We start from the raw sequence: 12,947 nt of genomic DNA on the forward strand, positions 1-12,947 counted from the left end.
CGCGGCAAGCAGGAAAATGCAGAAGGGCCCCACGCAGGACTCGTGGAGTGTGGGGGGCTGATCTTCGGTGCAGATGATACTTGGGGTTGGGGCTTCTCAATCCCCGGTGCACAACTTCGAGGGTGCCTCAGAAGCTGCGCTTGAAGTTACTAGCCACTTTTCCCAGGTAGCCGGTCCCACGTCGCTCGTCGCCTCCACGGATCTCAGCTCGGCTGTGGATGTGGATCAGGGTCGGAGAAGTCTGGAAGTCAAGGCTCTGGTCGGGCTCTGCAGTCAGTTCCTCGTAGAACGTGGGCAAAGCAAAGGGTAGTCTCTTGATGGTGCCTGTTTGCACAGGGTAGCCACTCCTTGGCCACAAGGGAGATTCTTCTTCTTCTTTCGTCGAATGTCGAAGGTCCAGAGTTTCTGTTCAAGTTGCAGGTTCAGGATAATCTAAAGTCTTGAGGCCCAACTCCCACTCTTATACTAATCTGGGGGGCTGGGATACCTGTTAGGTCACGCCTTATGGGTGGGACCTGGGAGGGGGTGGTTACACCCACTTCCCTTTGTCCAGTTTCGCTCCAGAGCTGGGGCTGGAGTGCCCCAGCGCCGGTTTGAACTGGACTATGCAAGGAACACCTTGTGTGCCCCAGGCATGTCTCATTCCTTTCAGCCCACCCTGCCCCAATACACTAAAGGCTGTCTGGGGAGGTGCTAGCACCTCCCCAAGCAGGAAACCTATTGTCCAGGCCTCCCTGGCTGGGATCACTCCCAGCTGCAGGAGGTCAGACTTGTGTCGTGGCAGCAGCATCCATTTTGTGATGCTGAGGCTTTGGTCAGAGGCTAACAGTGAAGTATGATCTTAACATGTCTTTCCCTCTAGAAGGGGGAATAATATCCTCATGTCCAGAAATGGCATGGGGGTATTATTCCACAGTGTTAGACACCTTACACGACATGTTTCGATAAAGCCAAACCATAGTTACCATAACCGTCTAAGATTATAAGGCACTTTAAGAGTATATGGTAGGCTATATTATAGAACAGCTATAAGGACTTGGTTCCGAAAGCTGCAGACAGGCTCAGCTCATGCTAGAGCACCATCTCACATGTTACCAAGCACTCTGCCTCCAGGATTGTTAATGCCTGCCATAGGAGTGACTGATGGGTACACATGTGTCTATATGTAAGTTAGGTATAGGAATACTACACCTAAGCAAGGGGTGATTACACGACCTTGCCCCAGCTGAGTGATCAGCCAGTTGTGTCAAAATGGAAGGCCAGGCCAGGGGTGGCATAATACATGCTGCAGCCCCTGGTAGGCCTAGGGTACACCTATGCCCTGGGTACCTAGGGTACACTGTACAGGGGCCAATAAGGTGATCCTATCCAAATGGGTTATGCACCTAAAGTACATAGCATTAATTTTAGAGAGAGAACAGCAGGGCTGTGGGTCTGATTAGCAGGCCCACAGCCACATCTAAGTCGAAAACTAGTAAAGCAAAAGCAAAAAGTGGGGGTGAACATAGAAAGCAGACCCTACTCTCCTACAATCCCTTTTCCAATCTCTGGGCCTCACACTGAACTTGGAAAATCTCAGTTGCACCCAGCTCAAAACAGATTGTTCTTGGGAGCCATTCTGGATACCACTCTAGGAAAAGCTTTTGTGTCGCACGAACGACGACAACGTCTTCGCGATCTACGGCCTCTATCCATCTAAAAGAGTTTGTTTCTGTCCGACAGTTGAAATCTTTCCTAGGGATGTTGTCGTCCTGCATTCCTCTAGTCCCTCTCTGCCGCCTGAAGATGAGACCTGTCCAAGAAGAACTGGACAAGCAATGGGCTCAGGTCTCGGGCACTTTCAACGACTTAGTCAGTCACCCATCGCTTAAAAAGAGCTCTTTTGTGGTGGACTCACGAACATCATGTGTCCGCGGGGCGTCCTTTTCTAGCGGACACTCCACAATTTACCCTCACCACCGACGCATCTCTCAAGGGTTGGGGCGCCCAGTTGCAGGGCCTAACTGTGAAGGGCAAGTGGTCTGTTCATCAAAAGACGAGACACATCAACCTGTTAGAATTACTGGCCATCTTTCTGGCTTTAAAAGCTTTCAGAACCATCATTCACGGAAGCACGGTATTGATCCGGACGGACAACACAACGTGCATGCACTAAATCAACAAGCAAGGAGGCACGAGGTCCGTTCTGTTGTCCCTTCAGGCTCAAAAGATTTGGAAATGGGCGATTCAACATCACATTGCCCTCACAGCAGTACATGTTCCGGGAGCGTCCAACATTCTGGCGGATTCCCTAAGCAGATCCTCCACGACCAATCACGAATGGGAATTGCACCAACCCATTCTGGATCACATATTCCAGCTATGGGGTCCCCCAAATCTGGATCTTTTTGCAACCTATCTGAACCGGAAATGCCAGTTCTACGCAAGTTGGCTTCCCCAACCAAAGTCATGCGGGAATGCCTTTTTGATGAACTGGTCCACAATTTATGCTTACGCCTTTCCACCAATACCTCTAGTCCCCAAGGTTCTACGGAAAATGAGGAAAGAACCCTGTCGGCTCATCCTAATAGCTCCCCGATGGCCTCGACAAATATGGTTCACGGAACTGCTACTACTGTCCCAGTGCGAACCAATCATGCTTCGTCCTCTTCCGAATCTTTTGACCATGGAACACGGTCAAATTTGTCATCCCGATCCTGCGTCTCTACACTTAGCGGCTTGGAACCGGAGTACTTTGAATTTGTCAATTTGGACATCCCTTTGGAGTGCAGAGAAGTCTTAGCAAAGGCTAGAGCTCCTTCTACTGTAAAAACTTATAAACTCAAATGGAAACGATTTTGTTCATGGTGCAGTGATGCCAAAATTCATCCTATTCAGTCCAGGCCAGAGCAACTTTTACCTTTCTTTTTGCACCTAGCAAAATCGGGCCTTTCATATGCGACCCTTAAGGTCTTTTTAGCGGCAATCTCACGGTTCCGTCAAGATGGCTCTAACTCCCTTTACTCGTCAAGAGTAATACAACAATTCTTCAAAGGACTTTTTCGGATGTTTCCTCCGATACGTCGGCCTCCTCCTCCTTGGCATTTAAACATTGTATTGGCGCAGCTCATGAAATCGCCATTCGAGCCAATCCATAAGGTCAGCCTCAAACATGTCCTTAGAAGACTTCTCTTCTCCTAGCTCTTACATCCTCACGCCGTGTCAGTGACTTGCAAGCATTTACCATTAACCCACCTTTTCTTCAATTTACTAATGACTCTGTCCTGCTTCGCACCAATCCGGCCTATATCCCTAAAGTGCCATCTGATTTCCACCTCAATCAGCCGGTTGTTTTAAAAACATTTTTTCCTAATCCTCAAACTTTTGCAGAAAAGTCACTTCATTCTTTGGATGTCAAGAGATGTCTCAAATTTTATCTTTAGAGAACTGCTGCCATTCGTAAAAATGACCAACTCTTTGTCTCCTACGGACGCATGCGACAAGGTCATCCTGTCACCGAACAATCTATAGCACGTTGGATATCCTCTGCTATTACCTTTTGCCATCAACAAGCAGGAAAACCTCTCGCTGCTGCCGTGAAAGTGCACTCCACAAGGAAGGTTTCTTCTTCTACTGCGCTTTTTGCTGGAGTCCCTCTTCAATCCATCTGTAGAGCGGCGACATGGTCCAGCAGACACACCTTTACGAGACACTACTGTCTGGATGCTGCAGACAACACGGACACAGCCGTGGGACAAGCAGTCCTTCGCAATCTTTTTAAATAAGGTGAGCCTCTGATGCTTCTCTCCTCCTGCATACAAGGTACTTTTATTTATTTATGTGTGTATATATATATATATATATGTATGTATGTATGTATGTATATATATATATATATATATATATATATATATATATATATATATATATATATATATATATATATATATATAGCTTTGATATGCATATAGTCTTCTGCACTGTATATGCTATTGTTTTGATTCTTATGTACCTTGTATTATTCTGCTATCACTGCTCACTACTCTTATTCAAGCATGTGAATCTATGAAAGACACCCCAATACTGGAGAAGAACAAAAGTTACTTACCTGTAAACTGTGGTTCTCCAGTATTGGTGTCTTTCATAGATTCACATGCGACCCACCCACCTCCCCTCAGAGGCTCTATCATGTATTTGACTATATGTCCCTCTTGTGCTACGAAAATCTGAGAGCCTGAGTCTCTGGGGAGAGGGTTCTAGATGGTGCGGACACCTGATTGGCTGGATTTGGCCTAGAACATAACAGTGATATGTTATAGAAGTGACAAGTTGTCTATCTATGAAAACTCTATGGTTTTTTCTTTCTTTTATGCCTAATAGGCTTATGTTATTACTACATTGCTTTGTTATGTACCGTGGGACTCCCACTTCGACGATGGGGAATATTCAAGCATGTGAATCTATGAAAGACACCAATACTGGAGAACCACAGTTTACAGGTAAGTAACTTTTGTTCTTATGGGTCATTACTTCCCTCCAGTAGTGGTGCTCTGCCACAATGTTGGTCTATATAACCTGCCCTGCTCTTTATATTAAGTGCTCTCAGTGTTATCGTTCAGCTGCTCGGCCACCTTTAAAATGATAGTGCGGCATGGGGTGCTTTTGCAAACAACCATTTGCAATTCAATAGGTCTTGCATTTTCGAGAGTTTCGTAAATGCGGGACCTTGAAAATGCTTGTTTCAAGTGGTCATTAAGCTCCACGTCTGATGACGCAGACCGATTAAAAAAAATAAACTGATGTCAGCGCACATGGGTGGCACTTATATGCGCCTCTGTCACTACCGGAAAGGAATTACATTGACACAGTCACACTTTTCTACCTGCAGGCGCCCCGAATCAGTGCTTTGAGTTTCCAGATCTAGACTGGGGGTCTGGGGATCTTCACTAGGTGATGAATCGTGGTTAGATAGGGATCCACCAGAAAGATTGCTTACAAAGATAACTCGTTTCTCATGCAGATGGCCTTTGCCTTTGTGGAGAAGTGTGGCTCAATGATTAGAACGGCAGACCCTGATGCAGAGGTCTAGCCCGGGACCAGGGTTCAATTCCCCGCCTTGGCGGGTCTTGGGCTAAAAAATTCCACGGACCTGATCATTCTTGCCTCGGTGCCATTCCAATCATGGAGTCCCACTCTGCATCTCTGGGCAATAGCTTGCTTAATCTCCACAACGGCCCCCACAACGCTAAGGATGCCTGGCCTCCACCTTGGTGGTGCCCAGGAGTGGACGCCTCACAGGGAAAGCCAGGATGGGTTCCACAGCGGTATTCGTACAAGCGCCTTGAGACCCTTGCGGGTGAGTAGTGCGCTATACAAGTATCAATTTACATTTACATTTGCTGTCTTGTATGTCGCTGTAACCTTCCAGGCAGCTCATGGCTAAAATTGCTCATGTTACAATCCTCTGTACACTCCACTGCTCTTGTCTGATCATGTATCCAAATTTCTACCTTTGACAAAGGCTGGTTTAGTCACTCCCTCCTACACTTTATTAGGACCGACTCACTTTGAGATGCTCTGGACCTGCTTGAATCACAATAAATTTGCAGCGAGTATCCATCTTTTCTCTCCTGACATGGATCTTCTTCCCTGGGTTTGATGGCAGCATGCAGGTCCTCTAGTCCAACTCCTTCATGTTCTTATGGAGATGATGCTGTCGGATATGGAGTATTAAAACACTTTTAATCTTATCCCTGAAATCTTGTATTAATTTCAACACATTGTTAGTTACATAATGCCAATATTGGAGTTCCCATATCTTACAAAATGGTGTCGGCATCACAATTATAGCATCTATTCATCATTGAGGGTCTGGTCCAATGTTAGCTTTTACATCTTATCTTATCTTAGATGTCAAGGTTGTATTGTGTAACCCAGTGTTAAACCTGTCATCTTTGGCGTGTTTTTCCCCTGTCCTTTTACTTCTGACTTTCTTTTTTTGACTGTGTACTGGCATTTAGTTTTTTCTGGTTTTGGGACTCTAGCCACTATACCACTGCTGACCAGTGCTAAAGTGCAAGCGCTCCTTGTGCAAATTGTATTGGTGATTGGTTTATTCATGATTAGCATATTTGATTTGCTAGTAAGTCCCTAGTATAGTGCACTGCATGTGACCAGTGCCTGTAATTCAAATGCTACTAGCGGGTCTGCAGCACTGATTGTGCCACCCACGTGTAGTCCTGCAAACTTTTCTCAGGCATGTCGCTGCAGTGTCTGTGTGTGCAGTTTTTGAACTGCCATGTCAGCCTGGCTAGTGCAACCACTTGCCAGGCCCAAATCTTTCCTTTTTACTACATGTAAGGCACCCCTTAAGTCAGCCCTGGGTAGCCCCCTGGGCAGGGTATTTAAAAGCAGGACACGTACTGTGATATTTTACGTGTCTTAAAAGTGAAATACTGCCAATTTTGTTTTTCACTATTGCAAGAACTATCTCACCCTTATGTTATCATTGGAGCTGCCTTGTAACCGCTTACACATGTAACTTCCGATTGGTAAGAGATGGAGATTTGGAGTCTCTGAACTCACTGAAAAGTACACCTTTTAGAAAAGATGGTTTTTAAATTGCATGTTTGAAAATGCTACCCTTTTGAAAATGGGTATTTTTCTTTCTTTACCACTCTGTGCCTCTGCCTACCTGCCCACCCATGGGATCCATGTCTGAGGGAGGGTGACTGTTGGGCAGTTTGAGCATTCGCTCTAGACATTCACACAAAGGAAGCTGAGGTGTGCCCTGCATATCCTGATGACCCATCACAATGCTGACAGGTCGTCTTGAACTAGAGTAATGGGTGTCATGGACACCTGATAAAAAGTTTACGCATTTTTCAAAAGTTGCGAAGTTGGATAATCTATGCGAAACTTAGCCTGGTGGGAATGTCCCTACAAAAAAGGGGGGTTTTTTGGTGGAAGAATATGCATGCATATACATTTTTATGGAGAATTTACCCTCTGAGAATGTTTTTGTTGAGTTTTTCTTATAGAAAGCCTGCTTTTGCAGTACTGTTTTCCACAGTGCTTTTGAACTTTGCAGTTTTCATCGTGATCTCAAAGTTTTTAAACAAGCTTCTTCAAATTTGTAGACGAAAAAGGTTTCTGACCCCTGATCTGTTTGTGTTTAGTTATATAATATTAGGGGAAAATAACGCTAAACGTAGAAAGACCTAGTTTGCATTTATTTCTCATTCTGGCTGTTAATTTGAACTTTTTCTTTAATAGTGTTGATGTTTTCTATGTTTTAGGCAAGAGGAAAAACATTGAAATGCTTAAGTCGGGGACAAAACGTCAGAGGTTTGAAGCACGCACCGAGCACCCCTGCTTTTACTACAGCATCCACAGACACAGCATTCGAGGAATGAACTCACCAAAGTAAGGACCCTGAACTTCTTAAATTTGAAACCAGTCTTCCTACTTTTAGGCAAACTCAATGAAAAAAAAATTGAATTTGTTTTTTGTTGCAGATTGAACAAGTTTTTGCAGTATCTGATGCAAGCTGGATTTCTTGTTAGCCGCACTCATTTTGATCCTTTAGGGGTTCGCACAAACGCAACCCTTGCAAAGTTCAAGTCTGTCTTGGAGCTGCATAGCTCTACACCAAATACGCCTGTGGCTGGAATTCAGGCTACTGAAGAAACACAGCCTGAAGAAGACATCGCCATGGTGGAGTGCGATGCTGTACAAAAGGCTGAGTCTGTGCTGGAGTGCGATGCTGTACAAAGTTCAGAGTTTGTGGATAACCAGTTTTTGGATGATATGCAGTCGTTTTGAGACCCTTTGGCCTGTCTTTAGTTTCACTGCTTTACCTGTTAAATCTTGAGTTTGGGTTATCAGTCAAGACGTTGCTGCAGTTCATGCTTTTTGGCACCGTCAAAAATCCAAAAGGACAGTTCAGTAGCTCATCAAATCCCTCCTTTGATTTTAGCAGGGGAGGGAGCCATCTTATCTGTGGTTTCACTGCGACTACATTCTAGGGTTGTATATATTTGATGGTTAGCAAGTGCATACCTCTTGTCCCGCTAGTTTTCTGAAATCTCTTATGTGCCACATGGGACTGTCAATGATGCATATGTTCTTTAACGGTTCAGGCAGACACAAATCTACTTTCCGTGAATGGTCCTTCAGCTTTTTGTGGTGTGTAGATCTGCTACAGTGAGAGTATCTTTAATGAAGACGCTAATAAACACTGGCACATCTTCCCAGAAGTGTGATAGAGTTGGTGGAAAAAAAGAGTCCCGAAGAAGGTTTTACTTGGGAAAAGTGATACCTCAAATACATTTTCTGTCAAGGAGTGTGGTCTGCTGTTCTGGAATGTTAAGTTTAAACTTCGAATTAGAGACCTGTCCTCACACAGCTAATTTTCAAGACCCGTTTTGGAATCAAAATTTCATGTAAATTCAAGGTTAAGGTTTTCCCCCCTCTCCAAAGCCGCATGCTGCTCGTAGGTAACCTTACTGCGCAGCACTAAAAGTCTCTGGTCCTCTACATGTGTATCATGAAATGTAGGGATGAATACATGTCGGGAAACTGGCAGTAGTAAGAGAAAAGGAGAAGGCGTAGGCAAAATTTTGTCCAGGAGGTTGGAGAGGCGAGTATTGTTTATGCACATAAATCGACAGGTAGGCATTCACAGCTTAAGAATTCAACAGTTGTTAACCCTTTCTGTATTAACATCAACTACAAGCTGAATGCGAAGTAAACCTTTATCAGCAGCATCGAGGTATCACTCAGCCAGACATTAACATATACCAACCTTCAATGTATGCATTTAGGGTTATTTAGTTATTATTTTTTTTTGTATTCTTTCAGAACAGAGGTTTTTCCTAACCACAACATTCCGTTCCTGTGGTACCGCCATATTCAGTTTTCTTCCAGTAGTCAAAAACGTTTTTTAGGCATTCCAATTGAAAATTAATAAGGAGGAAACACAATTCCAACCTCTTTGGGAGATTGTCTTGCTTGTAATAAACTCCATACAGGATTACAAATAATAATAAAGCAAACATGTGAGCACAGGTATATGAGCCACAGTTGGTTTGTCAAACTTTTTTTTTAAACTGCTTTTCTTTGCAGTACATATGGGCCCATCTGTAGTTTCTAAAATACAAGTTTCAGACAAATGTAATGTGGGTTTTTTTTAGTTTTTTTAAAAATTTGCTTTTCAGTTAAATGAAACAGACTATTAGCTGGGGCGATTTCCAAAGCAACATGGTGTAGAGGTATAATGGATGAAAACACAGAACCAGTTTACCATTTCTAATGAATTTATCACTTTGTTGCTATTATTATTCTGTGGTCTCTAGTTTCTGATACCCACTTAAAATAAAGCTTTTTAACAGCCTCACATTTCTGTCCATGCTGTTGTGGATTTTTGTTTACAATGTTTCCTTCGTGAATGAAATACTTTAAGCTTAGAGTTGTTTAGGCAGTTCCCAATTAAAGTCTGTTTTTTCATTTGAGTGAAGATTTTAAGAATGCTTTAGATGATGGAAAAAGTTACTTTTGTTTTTATAAATGAATTTACGATGTGAACCCTTGGCTACTGTGTGTCTTTTTAAGTCTCTTAAGTCTCGGATCAGTTAGTTTTATTGCAGATATCTAAACTTGCTACTGTTTATATTTCAGGAACAGATTGCAACAACTATTTAGTTTCACGCCTATGATCTGTAAAACGCCAATATGTAATAAGGGCTGAAAGCTCCACCTCACAAAACAGTTGCTTGGTTAGAAATATCCTGTGCTCTGACTGTACCCTTATTTTTTGTTTTATATTGTTAAATGAAGAGAGATATTGATAAACCTATCCCTGGCATGCATTTTAATGTTTGGAATGGTGGCCTTCCAAGGCAGCGTGGTCTAGCCGGCTAGCCATCCACTCCCTCTGCCTCTTCTGCCCAGCATTCCTCCTTGAATTTGTAAGGCAGAGTAGGTGAATCTGTAAATTATTTTTAGGTCGAAGCCTACCAGACAGCGCTAATCCACTCAGAAATAATAGGTGGGGCTTAGAGCCATCACTCCCTCACACTAACGTCCGTTCCTTTCTTTTCATGCCACAGACCCGAATCCGAAGGTTTTTTTTTCCATAAATTTTTCAGTGTGCAAGGTAATTGCCACCTCCCATGGTTGAAGGATTCAAACCCTGTAAGGCCTTTCACAAAGAAAGGTCTGACAGATCATCATCAGGTTTGCCTGTAGTGCCTTGAGTCGAGTCACAACTCTTAGGCCTTCAGTGACTGCATCGATAAACCCGAAGGCCATATAAGGCCACAAGGTGAAGCTATATGTCGCCAAGCATCAGAAGACTCCACTTAGTTAATGTCCAGGTTCAAGGGTATTTCTCAGTCCTGCTCTAGAAGTCATAGGAGTCGATCCAGACGTCGCTCATCATTGCGCTTCAAATCTTTAAGTAAGTGAAAAAAAATCATAAAAAGTCCAGGTGGGATGTATCCCCTTCTGCCTCTCTCATACTCTTGAGAAGGCGCTAGGGCACACCATGCCTTTCAATCTCTTTCCCGAAGTCTATTGATGTCGCAGCCCATCCTGCAACTACTCCCAGCACAACTCGGGTTTCCAGGGCCATCTGAGACACCACCGCTGATTGAAGAGTTCCACAATGCCATGCTCTGACAATTCAGATCAGTTCTGCCTCCATCTGGTGCACCTGCGAGCCCCAAGGAGCCAACAGGCCCTGCATCTGGTATACTGCCGATGGGTTCGCCATTGACACCAGTTGGACCCTCTGAACCCATCACCGGACCTTCTCCAGCACCCATACTGGCTCCGACTCTGGTTCCATGAACTAAAAGCAGTTCTCGGAACGCCAAAGCGGATGCCAACTCCATTGACTTTGGAAGACGAGGTGCCCAATGTGCTCTCAGACTCGTAGTAGGCGCCGCTATGATGAAGGCTGAATAGGTTTCCCAAACCTTAGCCTTCCGCCTCAGACCCGCTGTTGTCCCTCCTTCACAAGGCAGGTCCCATGTGTTATATTCCTTGGTCGTGACAGATTCTGATAATGACTACAATGCAGGTCATGAAATTGGCCGACACTAACATATACTGACCCAGGTCATGCAGAATGATTGTGATGCTGCCAAGTTTACAATCCGCTGCAGTCTGGCCACCATGGGCGCCATCAGGCAAGCAATTGGCTCTAGCATTTCCACATGGCTCCTTGCATGGCTACGGTCGGCAGGCTTTTTGGGCGATGTCCAGTCATCCCTTGTGGACATGCCCTTTGATGCGACCAGGCTTTTTGGGGACAAGGCAGAGTCCGCTCTTAAGTGCTTCGGCGAGAGGAGGGCCACAGTGTCCTTCTTGGACCTATCTGCTATACCACACCAACAGCATAAATCTTTTCTCTCCTTTCGGGGCTTTAGCAGAGGTACCTTATACAGACAGCCACTTCAGCTTCATCAAGGTGCCCAGCCTAATCTGATAGACTTCTAGCTGCAGATTCCTTACCTTAGAATTTCCCAGGCATCAGACTGGATCTGGAAGATTTTCCATTGAGTAATACCCTTGTGCGCCGGTAGGCTCCGCTTGACGTCATCCGAATCGCTTGGTGGTGTTGGTGTCATCTCTGTCGATGTGACGTCTGCATCACCTATATAGGTGCCTCCTCAGCACGCTAACGTCAGTTCTTTTCTTTCCGTGCCGGTTAGCGCAGATCCTTGAAGAGAGCTACCCTTTGTCACTTTGTCCTCCCACTCGAAGTCTTCTAGTTGTGAGGTAAGAAGCACAAAAAGCACAAGAAGTCAAAGCGTGCGTCGACTTCTCATCAGTCGGCTGACGCGACAGAGGGGTCTGTGTTCTAGGCCTCGTTCGGCTGAACCTGCGTCTGGGTTGGCTTAGCGCTTCCCGCCACTATGGGAGCCGGAGTGACCCCTGCCAAACTCAAGGAAATCTATGATGCCATGTGCCTCATATTTTGGCGGCCTGAGCCTGGTAGTGCGCATTCGGGCTCCGCAGACTTAAGAGGGGGCTCCATATGGTTACGCACCGATGATCCCCGTGATCCAGACTGACGCTGGTTGTACCACTATGACCTGCGCCAGCCCCAACACCGAGAATCCCGGCGCCCGCCTATTGCGCCAACCACATTCTTATCCCTGATGAGCCGGATCTGCACCTACCGATGCAGATTCCGGCGCCCACAGCACCTTTGGGTCCTAGACCTTTTGTTTTTCTAGAAATGGAGTAAGATTGGGAGGGGTCAGTGAACCTTTTACAAGACCAGCATGAACACGAAATGGATTGGTATGAGAAATTGGGTGAGGCCCATGGACTGGATACCTCTCCACATTCTGGCCTGCCTTCTGCCCCCTACCGTGGCTACTGAGGAGGGAGCTTCATACGCAATGGTAGTGAGAAGGGCTGCTGAGGTCCTGGACCTTCAGCTCCCTGTGGTGGGAGTCAAGACGAACATCTTGACTGAGGTCTTGCAGCTGGGGTCTCCTCCTTGAAACCCCTCCTGCCATTCAATGAGGCCTTCACTGATGTCCTTCTGGAAACCTGGTCCAATTCCAGCACACGGGCTCCTGTGAAAAGGACAATCGCCCGTCGCGATCGCCCTGCTCCGGGCAACTCAAATTTCCTCGCCAACCGCCCTACACCTTGGTGGTCCAAGCCTCTAACTCACAAGGCGCATTCCCTTCTTCACCCCCAGATAGGGAATCTAAGAGACTGGATAGTTAGTTGGGGTAAGAAAATCTTTTCTTCCACCAGCCTTGCATCGGTGAACACTGCATGCCTGTTGGGCCGTTATTCTTACTCCTTTTGGAAAACAGTTGTTTAAGTGCTGCCACAGCTCCCGGAAGAGGCCCAGGCCATCCTCTCCCAAGCACTGTCAGGCAGGTGAGAGATGCGGCAAAGTTCGCCATTCATTGTGGGCTTGACACGACTGACTCTCTGGG

The 12,947-nt window shown here is 45.5% G+C and overlaps 1 protein-coding gene across 2 annotated transcripts in view; it reads left to right on the plus strand.

Moving 5' to 3' along the window:
- TRMT1L (tRNA methyltransferase 1L) overlaps positions 1-9,564 on the plus strand; it is a 410,259-nt gene extending 400,695 nt beyond the window's left edge. For both annotated transcript variants that reach the window (XM_085601513.1, XM_085601514.1), the window contains exons 16-17: positions 7,278-7,404; positions 7,497-9,564. In XM_085601513.1, coding sequence (XP_085457639.1) covers positions 7,278-7,404; positions 7,497-7,803 — 434 coding nt within the window. In that variant the 3' untranslated portion in view covers positions 7,804-9,564. The remainder of the gene's footprint in view (positions 1-7,277; positions 7,405-7,496) is intronic.
- The last annotated feature ends 3,383 nt before the right edge of the window (positions 9,565-12,947 follow it).

The sequence above is a fragment of the Triturus cristatus genome, chromosome 4_2 (genome assembly GCF_964204655.1).
Source record: "Triturus cristatus chromosome 4_2, aTriCri1.1, whole genome shotgun sequence".
Taxonomy (NCBI): domain Eukaryota; kingdom Metazoa; phylum Chordata; class Amphibia; order Caudata; family Salamandridae; genus Triturus; species Triturus cristatus.